The sequence below is a fragment of the Condylura cristata genome, unplaced genomic scaffold (assembly GCF_000260355.1).
Source record: "Condylura cristata isolate star-nosed mole 26May11 unplaced genomic scaffold, ConCri1.0 scaffold00003, whole genome shotgun sequence".
NCBI lineage: Eukaryota > Metazoa > Chordata > Mammalia > Eulipotyphla > Talpidae > Condylura > Condylura cristata.
In genome coordinates this window covers 1,633,199-1,651,570 of record NW_004567104.1, presented here as the reverse complement: position 1 = coordinate 1,651,570, position 18,372 = coordinate 1,633,199, and the positions used below count along the sequence as shown (strand labels likewise).

Here is an 18,372-nt window from a genome sequence, read left to right as displayed (position 1 = left end):
TATGCTTATTATATTACAGGGCTGAAGAAAAGAACTATTTCTACCAGGAGAAAGGTGGCCTCTGACCTGTGTCAGTGGAGGCAAAGTTATCCTGATTCTATATCCACCAGACTTCTGGAAGCAAAATACTAGAGGAGATGCTCTAATCAATAAGTGCTCAGAAGAGTTGGGTACAGTCAAATGTGCTTTGGTTACTATCTCAGAAATTTGCTCAGGCCACTACAAGATCTTTATTTGCTTTCTTCCTATGTAAAATAAGGATGTTTTAGAACCCAATCATCAGAAACTTATGCAGAATCTACTATGAACCATTTTTTGGCTTAGGTGAAAATACTTCGGATTTCTCTACATGCAGAACAGCTACTCAATGTCTTTTTCACATTAAACAATATTCCATAGTAATTAAGGCTTTAGAGTAGTGCTGACCTGGATTCAAATTTCAGTTCTACAATGAACTACTTTGGACAACACCTTGTTATAATACCCTCAACAATTCATCAACATCTCCATATTCCATTTGGTTTCTTACTCTAATGGGGTTCCTTCTATCTGATAAGAACTTAATAGTGTGTAGCTGTAGTTTGTTCATCTCATTGCTGCATAAAACTTTACAGGATAATAATGTTTTTCATCCATTCACTTGTCAATAATCATTTGAGCTATTTCCACATATTTGTAGAACTTAAAAACAACTTCAAACTTAAAAAAATAATAATGATCACCAACGGATTAAAAAGCTCTGCAAGAATTTATGCAACATGAATAATTTTTAAAATGGGATGCCTTTTCACATGGATTTTAAACATCTGTGTTTAAAGAGAGGACATTAAAAACTCAAATTTCAGAACAAAGTTACCTACAGGCAGAGGAAGATGGCCAGCCCAGGGTGGAGCCCCTCAGGTGGTGTTTTCTCATTCTGAAGCTCTGGGTCACAAACCTGTGCTGAGTATTTTTTTGTTGTGCTGCAGCTTATGTTACATAAATTCCTTTCAAAGTATCAATATTCCATTTTGAAGTAATTGTATCTAAGGCAAGAAAAGTTCCCAGTTATTGATAAAAGCTATGATGATAGTGAAAGTGGTGCCAGGATACAGCAGCAGTGCTAACTCTGCTCGCATAAGAGTGCTTTTCTCTGGAGGTGAAGCAACATGCTTCTTAACATCCAGAGCTGCCAGGGACATAGAACTGCAACTGCTGGAGCAGTAAGCAGGAGAGGACACAGACAAAATTTCCCTGAGTCAGAATAGCAGACTGCTACAAAAGAGCCAGAAGATGTTTGTATTTTTTTTTTTTTAAGATTTATTTCTTTAGGGCCCTCCCTGAAGGCTCAACTGGTTAAAATACCACATTATGAAGCTCTCTGAAGCCACTGCAGCACGAGTTTGATCCCCGGCCAGGGAACTGACCCACATGGCACAGCAGACCTCTCCTGACCCGCACAATGCTCCCCCCAGCAGTATATTTCAGTACATCTGCCTGTTCTGCTCCCCACTCTGTCTCTGGTGAATCCTCTCACTCACCATACATCTGCCTGTTCCCCAGTTTTGTAAGCATAAATAAATAAATATTCAAAAAAAAAGATTGATTTATTTATGCATACAGAACTGGGGTAGAGGTCAGAGGTGCAGGGGCAGCAAAAGGCTTCACCAGAGACAGGGCAGGGAGTAGAATAGGCAGATCAATGAAGTATACTGCTGAGGAGAGCGGTGAGTGAGACAGGTGAGTTCTGCTACACCATGTGGGTCACCCTCCAGTGCCAGGAATGGAACTCACCCTGAAGAAGCTGTGGCTACCTTGCAGGAAAAAAAAAGTTGACCAAGAATAGAGTTAGAAGCACCAAGTTTAAGGATAGGCAGTGGCTCTCTCATTCCATAGAGGCCTGAAAAGCAGAGGTAAAGAAGGCAAGCAGAGACATTTAAGAAATTGTTGTGCACATGCTGTGTGTCAGGCACTGAGCACAGGATCCTTCCCCCAAACTAACCATCTAACACACGCACATTTGTGCACACAAATACATGTGGGAATACATTCTAATATATGTCAGCGACAAAGTGCACCTATAGGTTGACCTTTGAGCAGTAATCCTTTCCAGACAGTTGAAAGTTCTTAATTTGACTCCCCAAAAGCTAACCTACTAACAGCCTGTGATTAATGGGAAGCTTGGAAGCTTTACAGATAATATGAACAGTAAATTCACACCTTCTGTATCCACTATACATTAAGTAGAAGAGGACCATTCAGTAGGCTGAGGAGAAGAGGAGGCAAGGGTGATCTAGCTGTCTCCAGGTGGAAGAGGCAGAAAGATGGGCAGAAGAGGCAGGCATACATGGTATAACCAGGAAAATAAATCATCATTTAAGAAATATATGCTTTTTCATTTCTCTAAAAATGTTTCTATATAGTACCCACCATTTACCCACTGCTTTTTTTAGTTTCAGTGTTTATTTTAAAGTGAGGCCCAAAACGTAAAAAGTCTTGAATAACTGGAATACTTACACCACATTATCTATTGAAATTCTGTTTTCTGATATTACTTCCTCTATGTATTCCCTCTCATCATTTGGTCATCACAAGGAAGCACTCATCTTCCATTTATTACTTCTATGTGGGATCTATCCAAGTTCTAATGGACCTTCACAGTCCAAATTCATGCTGTTCAATTGTCAAATTTATACAGAGACACACATATATACACTCGCACACACAAACTCTTTTCTTTTACTGAAAATATTTAGAGTGAGTTGCAGACAATCATAGCCTTTACTCCTAAGCACTTAAATATGCAACTTGAAAAATGGAAATTATCTTCCTGCTTAACCACACCAGTCAGAGAGAGAGATTAAAATGAATTCACTTTCACCTAGTACAAGGTCCGTATCCAGATTAATCCAACTGTCCCAAAACAATTTCTTTAGTTTTATCACCTATTCCCCCAATCACAGCTCACATATTTATTTTCTCATTTCTTCCTGACTGCTTTTGACTTTGACTGCCCCCTCTAGCCACAACATACTTTTCATGTTATTGATGTTTCTCAAGAGTATAATAGGTTGTTTTATAGAATATCCCACATACTAAATTTGTCCAATTATTCCCCTATGATTAATTTTTTGACCTGGTATGCTCTGTGCTTTTAACTGCATCATGTCAGAAGGCATAATATTGACAAATAATTCTCCTGTCAAATTACTGTTGGTTAAGTCTGATTATTCAGTGACAGTCGGGTATCCCTGCTAAAAAAGGTACTTTTTTTTTTATTATTCTATTCTTCATCCTATTCTACATTTAGTGACACTATGTAGTAGGTTACGTAAGTACTTTATACTACATATTAGCAGATACACAAACTGATTAGGTTTTAGAAAGTATAAACTACATCCTTTTTAACTGGATTAATCTTTAACAAAATTATACAAGATAACAAACCCATCTACATACAATTAGCTTCTCAACTTAATCATGACCTAATTATCTTAGTTTGTCTGTCACCAAGCACACCTAGAACACCTTCTGGAGTTCAAATACTGTGTGTTACATACAAAAGTTTATTTGAGATTTTGCTTTGTTTAAAACTTGATCTGTCTTTTTTTTTTTTTAATTTTTTATTGCCCCCACTAAAAGACCATGCCCAGGCTGTATCTGCCCATTTTTTATTAAGCCTATGTGATGTAAAAGTGATACTTTTAAACTGGATATCTTGTTATCCCACAACCTTATCCCTAATGACTTTTCACAGTTACGTTAAGACTATTGCCAGAATCAAATCACTACTGAGTTTGCAAAATAATGACTTTTGACCACAGCATTCCTTCTACAATTTCTAACTTGTATTCAGTAAAAAACAAAACAAAACAAAACAAAACTGTTTCATGCTGTTGTGAAGAAACAGCAACTCTATTGTCTATGGCAATAACAAAATGGCACTGTCAAACTTCCAAATTTGTTTGGATTTTCATAGTATTTCATAATGCAATAGTATTTCCATCTACCATTGTTTCTTTAACACTTTTTAAAAATTTTTCATTGAGGCAACATTGGTTTACAACACAGTGTATGAATCAGAAGTATAGGCTCACACCTTCTCAGACCTACATCATCATACCACACCCTACACCAAGGGACCCACAGCGCCCTCACCACAGTCGATTGGACCCTCTCCACATTTCTATTGATATCAAAACTGTCAAATTTATGAACATGTCTAACTAGGCCTCATGACCTTTTGTTACATGTCCCAATCAGGTCTAACCACTTTCTTGCTTTTCCCCCATAAGTTGTCTCTACTTGCCTTGTTCTTCCTCTGTGTCTGATTTCAAATAAGTCATTTCTCTTGGCTTCTTTTAGTGGGCAATGATACTTTAAAAAAAAAAATGAGGTCAGTGGTAATAGAAATCATTACTTCTCTATTTACATGGGGTTTTACTTTTGTTACTTAAAGATATAAAAAGCTTGAGCAAATGTATAGCTACTGAGTTATCATGATGTCTAAACCTATAGGTGTCCTCTGCTTTATTAAGGATTTGTGCAGAGTACTGGCCTTGAGTAATACCTTTAAGGGAATTAGCCTCTAGAAGGTATTAAAAATAAAAATGAGAGGCCCTCCCTGGTGGCGCAGCAGATTAAAGCACTGCACTGAGAAGCTAAAGCCACTTCTGCATGAGTTCAATTCCCGCCTGCCTTGGAGGTGACCGCATGGCGTGGCAGACCTCTCCTGACCCGCCCGCTGCTCCCCTCAGCATTGTACTTCTTCGATCTGCCTGTTCTGCTCTCCACTCTGTCTCTGGTGAAGCCTCTCGCCACCCCTGAGCCTCTAGCCTGTACCCCAGTTCTGTATGTACAAATAAATAAATCTTTAAAAAATAAAAAATAAAAAAAATAAAAATGAGAAAAGCAGCAACATATGGAGAAAGATTAGAAAGAAGATGGTATAGACTGCATTAGAATAAAATAGAGAAGAAAAGGTGTGGAATAAAATAATCTAAAGAAAGTTATAATTATGAACCCACAATAAATGGTAAAAATGGAAATTGGCACTTGCCACTGTAAGAATATTTTACATACAATTATGTCTGAGGTAGTAAGGAAATGGCATCTAAGAGTCTTAAAAGGGCATGACAACATATACAATGAAGTTGACTGATTCATACTGAATTCCATTGGAAAATTAAAATAATCACAAATGGATTGCAGAAAAAAAGAACATGTACCGTCAACAATAGATCCCAACCTGTAAGGCTAACTTTGATTTTATATGTACTATGAGCAATATCTTAAAGCTACATAAAAATGTATCTTTCAAGTTCAGTTCTGCTTATTCTGAAGTGGATATTGTTTAATTATTGTATGCCATATTTAATTCAAATTCATTTAAAAATTCAAAAAATAAATGTCACAATATATTTAATTAAAATTAAAAGTTACTGATTTACGTAATTACTGATAGAAAGTGCATAAATTTCATGTTTAAAAGTATATGAGAATCACTCATTTGTAATATTCACACTCTTCCTAAGGTCCTGGCTATTTATATTCTTTTCTTTTGGTTGTGTTTTCAGCTTGAATCCTGAACAAAAATATAAGTGGTTGTTGGTATCTACCTCAGTTAAAAATCTTGCTTTCTCATAAATAAAAATCTTTTCCCATCACCATAGCAAAGGTATATATCCATGAATGCCCTAAATCCATGACCTGAATAAATGCAAGCACCATCTCAATGAGGCAAAAAAAGAGGGCGAGAGATTCATTTCCTTATATGGTTCCAGGCAGCAGATTCACTTATTACAAAACAGTGCTATAGCAGAACAGGGTGGGAAAAAAGCTAAGAATCTGAGCAGCTCAACTTAATTCCAGACAGAGAAAGGAATCAGTTGCTCAAACTTTGCAGACAAGAATGTCTCACAGTTCTATACCACTCTTACCAACATTCAAGAGTGTATGACTGAATGAGCACATGAAATACTGTGCATTTCACTCAAATTCTCAATCTCCTACTAAAACTTATTCTGACTAGAACTGCCCAGTTATTCTAACTAGAACTGCCCAGCCAGAAGAAGCAAAGCCCTCTCCCTACCCCATAACCATAGTATGCCTCCCCTGTACAAGACTCAATGGGCCAGATACCCATCGAGTCACACACTCTGCAAAGGATCCACTGTGCCTCCTGAAGCTGCCTGTATTTCAATGCAGAAGAGTATCAACCAAAAATAAATTGAAGAGAAAAACAGGAAACTGTGGAAGCATGACCCAAGAGCAGTCCGAGAGATGTGATTAGTCTATTGTCAACTGAGTCAGTTCCTAGACCCCCGATGCTCCCTGAGTCACATACTGCCAGGAACAAAGTATGTGATTCTTTTTGTTTATTTGGTTGTTTTGGGGGGAACCTAGAGTTCACTCTTACTACCCTCTCATTTTAGAAATGTAAACCTAAAGTACAAAGCCACTTAACTATCTCAATAGCACAGCTATTAAGAAGAGCCTTATTTCTAAGGTCCACTGCATACAACACCCATGCTTCTATTCCTCACGATGCACTGTCTGCCAATTATTATGGCAGAGCATTTATACACATTCCTAGACCTTAGTATATGAATCACTTAAAGCTTATTAGTTAATATATAATTAAGGTGTGACATCATCAAGAGAGTTAAGTTCTCTTTCTATATCAAAATATCTACCATTAAAGGGTTATTCCAGTGGTTCTCAATTTGAGAATATTCACAATGTCTGAAGTTATTTTTGGTTATGGGATGCTACTGGCACCTAGTGGATAGAGCCAGGGATGCAGCTAAATATAATATACAATACAGACAACACAAAGTACTGGAATCAAGCCCTCCACCCCAACCCCCAGACAACAAAATATCAAAGGTGCAAACAAGATTGAGAAATCCTGAACACTATCTAAGACTGTAAGTAAAAATCACCACAAAGCCATCCTGACAGGCCTAATGAAGGGAACCCATTTTCATGGTCCCAAAAGTTATGTGCCTATAACACACCTTGCCATCCTCCAGCAGCTCCCGGGATGTGCCTGCACTCATTGCAAATGTAAACACAAAAAAGCACTCTTGGATATGCCAGTCATACTTTACTATAAAAGTTTAACTGAAAGTTTTTTAAGGGAGGTGGCTAGTATTCAAAGTGAAGAATGGGTTTCGGTTTCATTAGCTGATTACTTACTCACTGCTCATCATACACCAAATCAAGGGTTGCCTCAGTGTCAGACATTCACTGGTTTGTGACCTTTATGAGTTCTAGAGTCTGTGAATAGGAAAGTCTAGAAGGAAGGTGTGACATCAAGACAGAGCTGAGCTTTTGTACTGATGAAAAAGGAAATTCCTGGGTATGTGCATAGTCCTAGGTATTAAAACATAGTCATCCCTAATGTGGCAGCCAATTAGCTCCTCAAAGTATGTGACCATGGCCTTTATAATTATAAGTCCAACTAAAGCATGCCTGCCATTAACCTATTTTTCCTAGAGAACAATAGGCCCTACTGGCCAGGAATTAGAGGGGTCAAGTCAGACTTCATCAAGAGCTCAAAACACTGGCTAAGGTGGGAAAAGCAGCGTCAGGCAGAGTCTTCCTTGCAGCAGGTTCTCAGACGGCTCACATGTGACATCTGAACCACAGGCAGCAATTTTCCACCAGTTACTGATTAATGGCATTTGTTTTATCAACAGTCTGATTTATACCTCTCCATGGACACTCAGGCAAGAAATAGAAACCTGAAGTAAAATCAAAAATCAGAAGTGCTCATTTTTAAACATTTCCTATATTATTTAAACTTGAAAAAATGGAGGATCTCTATAACCTGGTTACCTGGAGAAACTAAAGGCATCCATATCTTGCAGATCCTTAAAATTAAGAACAATAGTACCTAACACTTGATTCACATACCTGTAGCCACTTTATATCCAAAAAAAATCACCTATGAAGTGACTCGTATATGCAAGACTCCTACAAGCCGAGGGTCTGTAAATATGTTCATCTCACAAACACACAGAATGTGCTACCTCTACCTTTCCTCAGGGCCAGGGAAAAACTGGAGTCCAACTGATCTAAACTTTATGACTGGCTATGTATTAGCTGCCTAATTCCCCTCCTATGAGTACTTACCATGTTAACACCAGTGTTTTTCATTTACAGAATGGCAGTAATATTAGCTCACTGGTAAGGCTCTACCATGCTAACCAAGAACTTAGACCCTGACTTGCTATGTTATCCACCCACACATCATGATGTTCATGCCTAGCCATTCTCTCATCCAAAACTCCAATTCTGTATATTCACCTGGCTAAAGCTGACTCATTTGTCAGCTTTCATAAGTCATATGTAGAAAGGCTGCCCTGACACATCATTCCTGGAGCTGTCCAGGGGTTCACTCCACTGAATTTACCTCTTCCTCTCATAGCAATCCCTGCTGTATTTAAGGCACCACTCTATCCAGGTCCCCCTAGACTGGAACCTTCTTTAAAAGTCCCCTGTGGTTGATGTATCTCTACAGTGCCTGGCAGACATGTTCTGATGGTTTTAATTAGCAAATGAACAAAATATCTTGGCAAAGGAATAAAGAGCACAGATATAAAAGAGCCAGGGTTACAAGGTACCTAAAAAAGGATCCATCACATGCTGCCTTGTGGTGAAGCAATAGGACAAACAGGAAAAAATAATTTAGAAATTAAGTCCCAAGTAGCTTTTCAAAACTGCAGGAGGTGTCAAACATTAAGTGTTCAGAGCAAGAAGGAAGACAAGAGACATTCGTTCTTCTCAGTAAAGGGGAAAGTGAGATTCCCACTGGTTGTGAGTAGAAAGGAAGAAAGTCCAGATAAGAGCTGTAGGAAGAGCAGAACTGGGTTACACAGCCCCAGTCAGAAGTTGCCTGGGAGCCAAGAAAAAGAAGGGTTTCTGAGAAACCATAAAATGGTTACTTATAGAGTAAGCACACTAACTTCTATAAAATCATCTGACATACTTACAATGACTTTCTCCCAAACATATACACCCATCTCCATGGAGTAACAATATAGGGAGAGAGGCAAGACCGAAAGTCAGGGGGCAGAAAGGTCTAAAATACCCAACAGACCATGGGACAAGAAAGACTTTGAGTTAATTAATACTACTAAATATTAAAAAATATATGTTTTTTAGATTATGAAGTATGTTATGAAGTATTTAATAACAAAATATTTTTTAAATGACTACAACACTAAATAAATAGACCATACATAAACCCCTTTTACTATGCAATCCATTTTGAAAATTACCAATAATATCTCAAATTGGTCACACTTTTGTTGATACACATATTAGGTCAAGGGTAATAAAAGAAGCAACAAAAAGGAAACAATGTTAGTGAGTTAAATAATATATAATAGGGGGCCCTCCCTGGTAGTGCAGTGGGTTAAAGCACAGCACCAAGAAGCTAAAGCCACTTGAGCATGAGTTTAATCCCTGTCATGCCCCGGAGGTGACCTACATGGCATGGCAGACCTCTCCTACCTGCCCTCTGCTTCCCTCAGCAGTGTACTTCCTAGATCTGCCTATTCTGCTCCCTGCTCTGTCTCTGGTGAATCCTCTCACTGCCCATGCACCTCTAGCCTGTATCCCAGTTATGCATGAATGAATGAACAATTTTTTAGAAAAAAAAAATATATATATATATACACACAATAGTTATACATATCTATCTAATTTCTTGCTGCTATTAGAATCATCTATAAACAGTCATTTACCTCTTTCATAAATGCACCTTTGATTAAATTGTTTAAGTCTGAAACAGAGGGTTTACAAGGACTATCCCACTCTGTCTCTGGTGAATCCTCTCACTGTCCCTGCACCTCTGGCCTGTACCTCAGTTCTGAAGAACTGGGTATAGATCAGAGGTGCATGGGGGATATGAAAGAGGGTTCATCAGAGACAGAGTGGGGAAAAGAACAAGGGGATCTAATGAACTACACTGCTGAGAGGTGCAACAGGAAAAGGTCTGCTGTACCATATGGGTCGGCTCACTGTCTGGGAGCAGGCATTAGACTCATGTTGCAGTGGATAGCAATAGCTTGATAGCCCTGTATCATTAACCCCTCCAAAACCAGAAGGCCCAAGAAGCACTGCTGTATTAGAACTGAACAAATAACAGGAAAGTAAATGCCCATCATAGGTGGGTTTGATAAAAGGGTGTTCTGAAAGCATTTCATTCCATATACACTTTTAATTATGAAATATTTTAAATACATAAGAGTGAAAGTAGAGAAACTAATGTTTATAATGTTTATAATGTTGTACTTGCACCTTGGGGTGACTGAGGACAACATCTAGGCATAGCTGATTCAGAATGTAAAAATTAGAGCACAACCACCCTATGTCATCAATAGCTCTCCCATTCCTCCCCAGGAGTTGACATTTGCTAGAATAAATCACTGTCGACCAGACATGTTCAGACTGCCCGGAATCATATGCTATTATATTGTCTCCATAGAGAACTTCACTTCTTTGTTTTGTTTCTGAAAAGAACTTTCATTACTTTTGAGGAATATTCTAGGTACATATAAGATATTATTTAACATCTGTTGTCAAGTAGGTGTCCATTAATGATAAATCTCCATTTTCAAGAGACCTTAATAACAGGAAGACTATGAATAACAAAATAAGACTAAACTCTGAGAAACATTCTAGTTTCCAGGGTTTTCTATAATGGAACTTTTTCTTTGCTGGAATCCCAGCTACAACAAAGAAAAATTAGTTTTTTACTGTCTTCACCAAATATCAGTAAAATGACCCTTGTGTGAAGAGGCTCAGAAAAAAGACCAAAAAAGAAAAAAAAAAAAAACAAACTTCTATTCACAGAGTACTCTTTGAGCTCACAGCATAATAACTACAACACCTCAAAACTATGGAATCTGAATACTTATTTTAGCAAGACTCAGGTAATAGGTATTCACATTAAAATTTGTAAAGGGCTGGTTTAAACAATTCAGAAAAATTACAACCTAGATCAAGGCAGAACCAAATCAACCACCTCCTGCCAAGCATACTGTTTCCTCTGCAAAGATGGGAGTCATCTCTGCAAATCAGATGTATCAGATTCATCAGACCAGTAGTTACCAAATAGGACAATTTGGCCTCCCAGAGACAGAAGACAATTTCTAATTTTTTTTGTTTTTTTTTGGTCACATGAGGAGAATAGTGCTAATGGAATCTAAAATAGAAGCAAGAGAGGCTTCTAAACAGAGGGCCAGTCCGCTACCAAAAAAAAATCTGGGCTAAAATGTCAGTAGTGCAAAGGTTTAAAATTAAAAAAAAAAGATGGCTTGCCTATGATTATCTGGCTAATATTCTAATATTATCAACTGCAAATCAATAATTTAATAAGCTAATAATTTGAGCAGTCATACCAACTGGGGGTTGGGGATGAAGAGATAATCCATTAATTAAGAACACTTCATGTCAAATACCTTGCTTTTCAAATAAAAAGCTTATTAATTTTCACAAAAAAGTTCATACCAAATTAATAATCATCCGTATTGACAAAAAAGACCAAATACAGAAAAACAGCAGCAAATACACATGATGAAATAGTTCAACATTACACAGGCTGACTTTAAGAAATATATTGCTACCATACATACCTCTGCAATAAAATCATTCTGGTATTCATTTAACTTAATTAATTCTTCACCTTTCTCCTATAACACAGGATAATCAGTATAAAGGACTCTGACCACTTCAAGATGACAAGTATGCACTGGACTAAATTACTTCATTGAAAAGAAATCTCATTAAAAATTTTATAAAGGTAATTAAAAACTTCCCAGCATTGCCATATAATCAAATTGTTAAAATATCATCAAATTGTTATAAAGGAGTAACTTCAGGAAAAGTAGATTTATGGCACATGATTACAATGGTCCATGTGTTTAGAGTAGTCCAGGTATGTGAGACAAATAAACCACTGCATGTAATTACACACAAGATGAACAATGAGTTTAGGCCAACCACACTTGTTTTTATTAACATGAGTCCATTTCCAGAACAAGCATTCCACAGCCTATATCAACTCAGTTCTGCCCAGAGATCCCTGAGGTCACATATTCTAGCTTGAAAATACTTAACAAAGCACAGTCCTAGGGACAGTGCTGCACAAAGGGACAAGTGAGTCCACTATCTAGATTAAAATGAATCTTTGGCACTGACATTCTGGCTGTGAAAAAAAAAAAAAATTGAGGCAAAACAATAATCCTATCACATGGAGCTTGCAAGTCCCATTTCAACATGTTCTTTAAATATGTTACCAGAAACCCAAAGTTTTAAGTTCAGGCTAAAATAGTTCCTGCCATTTTAGCCTTTTGCCTTGATTTGTGAAATAAGAAAGAGCTTTACTTTAGAGAAGTCAAAGACTTAAATGACTAAGTATCCCTTTAAAAAAATGTTTTTCATGTATAGAAAACTTTCAGTATAGTCTCAAGTATTTAGGGAACTCTGTTAACGTAATGACCACTTTCCTTATTCAGAGATAATCTCAGAAGTGACAGCCATGGGCAAGGCTGGCTTCAGCTCCATAAACTGGCTTACACTTTAGAATACCCACTTCTTGTTTAATCATCTGCCAGGGGTCCTTCTCCTCTCTTTTTTCTCCTTTGCCTATCTCTCTTTAATGGATTAAAACAAGTTATAAATAGAGAATTGCTGGATCACATTAAGACAGTGTTTGTTTTCTTTCCTATTCATTTGGTTCTTACTAATTTTTATGTTACTGTATAAAGTCGATATCAGTATTGTAGTATTTCCTCCACTTTTGAAAGGCTTTGAAGTTTTGCTCATCCCTTTACTATAACATTGTCATCTCTATACTAAAGGTAAGGAGAGAAGAATGGGCACATGTTCTAAGTTAAAGTGATATGCATCACTGCTACAATCTTGTCCTGTTTTTTATCCAGTACATATTCCTGCCTTTTGATCTCAATTTAGAGTTGGCCTCACTTGCTGTCGATACTTTAAGACAGCTCCTTTTTTTTCACACATTTCTCAATTTCTCACTGTAGAAAAGGCTGCCTCACTGAAATGCAGATTAGGTATGGTAAAACACGTGCCCAGACAACTCAATGCTCCACTAGTGAAAAATATTGAAGAGCTAGAAAATTACCACCAAAGCTGTCTTGGAATTTACTTTGTAGTCACTATTCTTGCAGATTGTACTTATCTATGGTCTTCATTGTATCTATCCAGCAGTCTGGGCTATAGCAATCCTTGCTTCTTTCACTCACTACATCTCAACCACTGCCAATCTTAAACGCAACCTCTTATCTGCCATTATCTCAAAATGTGTCAAAATGGCAAGATATCTGGGGGGAAACCTCCAAGTTAGTCTTGCATTTACTCCACTTCAGAAGGTGTAATTGCTCTACAAGTTTTTATTAGCATGAATGGATCAGTCAGCTCCTTCCTCTAGCCTCACATCAGGAGCGAAGGCAAGCTTCACAAGGGCACAGGTGTTCAGATTCACAACACTCTAAGGAATCTCAGCACCCAGTTCAGGACTTCTGGTGTCAGGCTATCTGTAGAAATACTGCAACTCAAAAAGAGTAGTGGGCCCTTCCTGGTGGCACAGCAGGTTAAAGCACAGCACTAAGCTAAAGCCACTTCAACATGAGTTCAATCCCTGCCCCAGAGGTGATCCACATGGCATGATAGACCACTCTTGGGCCACCCGCTGCTCCCTTTAACAGTGTACTTGCCAGTCGACCTGTTCTGCTCCCCACTCCATCTCTGGTGAATCCTCTCACCACCCTTGCAACTCTGACCTGTACTCCAGGTCTGTATGCATAAATAAATTTTCAAAAAAAAAGAAGTGACAGAACTCGAGAAAACATTATTTTTTTAAGATTTATTTATTTATGCATACAAAACTAAAATATAGGCCAGAGGTACATGGACAGTGAAAGAATTCACTAGAGATAGAGTGGAGGGCAGAATAGACAGACTGATGAAGTACACTGCTGAAGGGAGCAGTGGCAAAACAGGACAGGTCTGCTGTGCCACGTGGGTCACTACCCTGGGTGGGATCGAACTTGTGCTGAAGCAGCTGTGGATAGCTTCATAGTGCTGTGCTTTAACCATTTGCGCCACTAGGGAGGGCCCTGAGAAAACAGCTTTACAGAGTTCTATGAAGACAGAGTTCCATGAAGACAGAGTTCCATGAAGACAGAGTTCCATTAAGGATACAAGTTGTGACTCTTGTGAAATCGTTTATGAGAAATTATTTACTATTTCTCATTGTACAGTGGTTCCTATAACTGTTCTGTAAGGAATGGATTGTGCACAGATTAAATCACATCTGAAAACTTTTCACTATGCTACAGTATTATTATATAACTAATATTTTTCTCTCCTCAAAATGTATCAGCACCTACATTTTCTGCTATTTTACATTTTAAACTCTGGAGAAGTCAGCAATTCCTGGGTTCTAGCATGAGCACCACACCAACTACACAGGTGTGCCCCAGGAATGCCAGGCATGTACTGAAAGATGCATTCTCTCAAGCTCTGTAAGACTGACTCGAGATGCATCTGACTATAAAACAAATTATGAGAAACCAATTTTCTATGACAGCAAGCCGTCAGTTAAAAATAGAAAACAAAGCCCAAATGTTAGCACAGAAGACCTACAAAGAAACAACTATAAACTCATCATGGTCTGAGCCAAGCACACAGAGGATGATATTTCCTTTCAAAAGAGCAGGGGCTCTAAAAATCAAGTAGCTAGAAAATACTAGTTTTGCCACATTCCGGCATAGGAACAAGCATATAAAGTTTGTAGACTTTTTATGCAGAATCTGACAATTTCATATGCTACATGCCCAAGTTCTACTTTTCTCATATTTCTTTCACTTTATTCACTTAACTCTTCACTCACTTTGTATAAAAGCCCCATGCTTGGCACCAGAAATACAAAACATTGTCTTGTGTCCAAAATATATTTAGAGAGGCTTTTTTAAAAGTCTAATATATGAAACAGAAAGAGTTCAGAATAAAATGAAACTGCTTCTCTGTTTTCAGTTTTATTACTTTTTGAGACTATATTTAAATGAATATGTGCTAGAACTTCAGTTTTTCAAAAACATATTATTTTAGAGAAATTCTGGCCCTTCTATAACTTAAGAATTCTGAGACTGACCTGCTTCTTGAATTGTTCTTTCCTATCACCTGTCTATTCTATTTACTCAAGGAAGTGAAAGAGGAGAGAAAGAAGGAATGTGTACCTGTATTCGCTGCCTCTGCTCATTACCTGGTGACTGTAACAGTGCTCTGAATTACTATTTCACATTTCCTTCTAGGCCTCGCCTTCAAAGTTACAAGATGTCAAATTCCACCAGCACACAACCTCCAGAGGAGCTCTGCCCAAGAAACATACTCATAACTCAGCAAATCATTCCTGTGTTGTACAGTGTGGTCTTTGCTGCAGGGTTTGTGCTGAATGGTGTGTCCGGGTGGATATTCCTTCACGTTCCCAGTTCAAAGAGCTTCATTGTCTATCTCAAGAACATCGTTGTTGCTGACTTTGTGATGAACCTGACATTTCCTTTCAAAATTCTCAATGACTCAGGCATAGGCCCCTGGCAGTTGAATGTGTTTGTATGTAGGGTCTCTGCTGTGCTCTTCTACGTCAACATGTATGTCAGCATCGTGTTCTTTGGGTTCATTGGCTACGACAGGTATTACAAAATCGTAAAGCCTCTTTCAACTTCTTTCATCCAATCAGTGAATTACAGCAAACTCCTGTCATTAATGGTGTGGCTGCTGATAATCCTCCTCGCCATTCCCAACATAATCCTGACCAACCAAAGAGTCAAGGATGTGACACGAATAGAATGTATGGAACTTAAAAGTGAACTGGGATTGAAGTGGCACACAGCATCAAATTACATCTTTGTGGGCACCTTCTGGATTGTGTTTATTCTGTTAATCATTTTCTATACTGCTATCACAAGGAAAATCTTTAAGTCCCACCTTAAGTCTAGAAAGAATTCCATTTCAGTCAAAAAGAAATCTAGCCGCAATATATTCAGCATCATGCTGGTATTTGCTGTCTGCTTTGTGCCCTATCATGTTGCCAGGATCCCCTACACTCAGAGCCAAACAGAACCTTATTACAAGTGCCAGTTAAAAGAAATCTTGCTCTATGTAAAGGAATTCACTCTATTATTGTCAGCAGCTAATGTATGCCTGGATCCCATTATCTATTTCTTTCTATGCCAGCCATTTAGAGAAATCTTATGTAAGAAATTGCATATCCCACTAAAATCTCGGCATAATTCAGAAAACTCCAAAACCAAACGAGGAAATACAATCCATGAAAGTACAGATACTTTGTGAATTTCTACTTCCTTTCAAATTAAGTCCATGCATACAGACTCTAATCCTCATTACAATAAGCGAATAAAAAAGGGACTATGATCATGTCATGTCTAAGCAAAACTGACCAATTTAATACAATAATGAACCTAAATATGTAAGTTTACATCTCTGTTGTAACATCAAAGAAGAAAATAAAACATTATTCAATCTAACCCCATTAAAATAAGTTTAAGTTTATAATCACTAGTCACTTAATGTAGTACTTTAAAAAACAAACAAAACAGCAACTAAGGCCATTCACAGAGGCATAATTCTTCACTAGCATATGTTATCTTTTTCAACAGGGTCATTAAAGAGCAACTTAAAAGCAGGCATGGTTTAAGAAAAGACCAGAGACAGGTTTACAGTGAAAAAAGAAAAGTTTCCTCTGACTCAAAAAAGATCAGGATTTTAAAATCAGGATTAAAAGAACAACTAGAAAAATCACTTTCATGGGAAAGCAAATATAAATAAATTAGGTACTTCCCAATAAAAAGCGAGATTTTTTTTTTTTCTGATAGCATTTTGAGGAAGGCATATATATTTTAAAAATGCTTCCACTATTTAAGTCACTTAATGTCCCTGGAGCTCTGGTTTTAAATATTATCCAAGCAGAGTCTGATTAGAAACTGGGTAATGGCATTTGTTGCAATGTCACTGATAGGGTCAATGATATGGGGAAAAAAAGGAAGATGACCTGGGGGAAAAAACACGTACACATACCCTGGCAGGCTATACATATTATCTTATTCTTCAGGGGCAGAGAGGCAGCTTTTCCAAATGTAGCTAGAACTTGATATAAAGAAAATCTAAAATTTATAGTAATGACTGAGAAATTATACATTAAAAGGAAAATTCACCTTTCATATTCCCTGAAAAACGTATGATTAAATATATGAAGATACAGGATATATTTACTAGCTAATAAGTGAAAAATAAAACTAAATTCTTTCTGTGAGTAACAGGCTACAAGACGTTCAACGCCAATTTTCAAATGTTCTTCCCATACAGTTTTATAAGTCATGTTTATAAAATATATTTTATTTACTGCATGTTTTACTTTATGTGCACTAATAAAGAATTATACTTAAAAAATTCAAATTTTTCTTAATAAATAGTTGAGGATACATTACCAATTAATAAAGGAAGACAACTACATAAAGAATTCAAAATTTAAACTGGCACTGACTTTTCAAAATGTGCAACTCATATGCTCTAGGAAGGACCTAGAACATCAGATTTTAGGCAAAACTCAGAAAAATTGCCTTAAGTTCAGGAAAATCTTGGAATGTTTTCACACTTGGTGCCCACTTTCCACTTACGTAACAGCTTCCAGAACCCATCTCAGAATCAATTACTCTCTCTCAAAATGCAACAAAATCAACTATATGTGATAAACATGCTTGGTAAAACTAAATTTGCTGTATTGTTTGGCTAAATGTATTTGCAAAAAAAATGGCTGTGCTTACAAATTCTTTGGGCAGGACAAATTAGTAAATAATAGTGCTTTTAAAAGTACTCAATGGGCCACAGGAGAAATTGACAAAAAGATAAGTGAAAGCAAATCATGCCTTTTTTTTTACCAGTGTGCAATGCACATCAGTAATGTAAGGCACAATATTTCAAGAAAACAACCTGAAGAAAATATACTATGAAGTAACAGTTAATGAAAGTGAGAACTTTCAGGCCCAGGACTACAACAAAAATAAAGTGGGAAACTACAGCCAGAAATTACAGCTGAACCAGAAGCTTCTGAATTCTGATGTAGTGGGAAAGGAGAAACAGGTTCTAATTCCTTCTAGGTAAGGCTCTTGTGCAAGTGCTCACATGCTTAGATGCTCCTATAAGGCAGGGCTTGTAAACTTGAGTACCTGAGGTGGCAAATAAGGCAACTGGACATGTTTGTAAGAAAGCAAAATAAAGCAAGCTAGGTGACTTTAAACGGAGAACTGAAGCCTCACCTAGAACAGCCAGCTCTCT

The 18,372-nt window shown here is 37.4% G+C and overlaps 2 protein-coding genes across 4 annotated transcripts in view; one reads left to right on the top strand and one right to left on the bottom strand.

Annotated features, from left to right (window-relative positions):
• The window catches only part of P2RY14 (purinergic receptor P2Y, G-protein coupled, 14), a 32,628-nt gene extending 15,184 nt beyond the window's left edge, over positions 1-17,444 (top strand). For 2 of the 3 annotated variants that reach the window (XM_012732637.1, XM_012732627.1), the window contains exon 2: positions 15,333-17,444. In XM_012732637.1, the coding sequence (XP_012588091.1) occupies positions 15,355-16,371 (1,017 nt within the window). In that variant the 5' untranslated portion in view covers positions 15,333-15,354 and the 3' untranslated portion in view covers positions 16,372-17,444. Of the gene's footprint in view, positions 1-11,695; positions 11,795-15,332 lie in introns of all 3 variants that reach the window. The other variant, XM_012732631.1, reaches the window with a different exon arrangement.
• Positions 1-18,372, bottom strand: part of MED12L (mediator complex subunit 12-like) — a 347,532-nt gene that overhangs the window by 204,397 nt on the left and 124,763 nt on the right. The window lies entirely within an intron of this gene.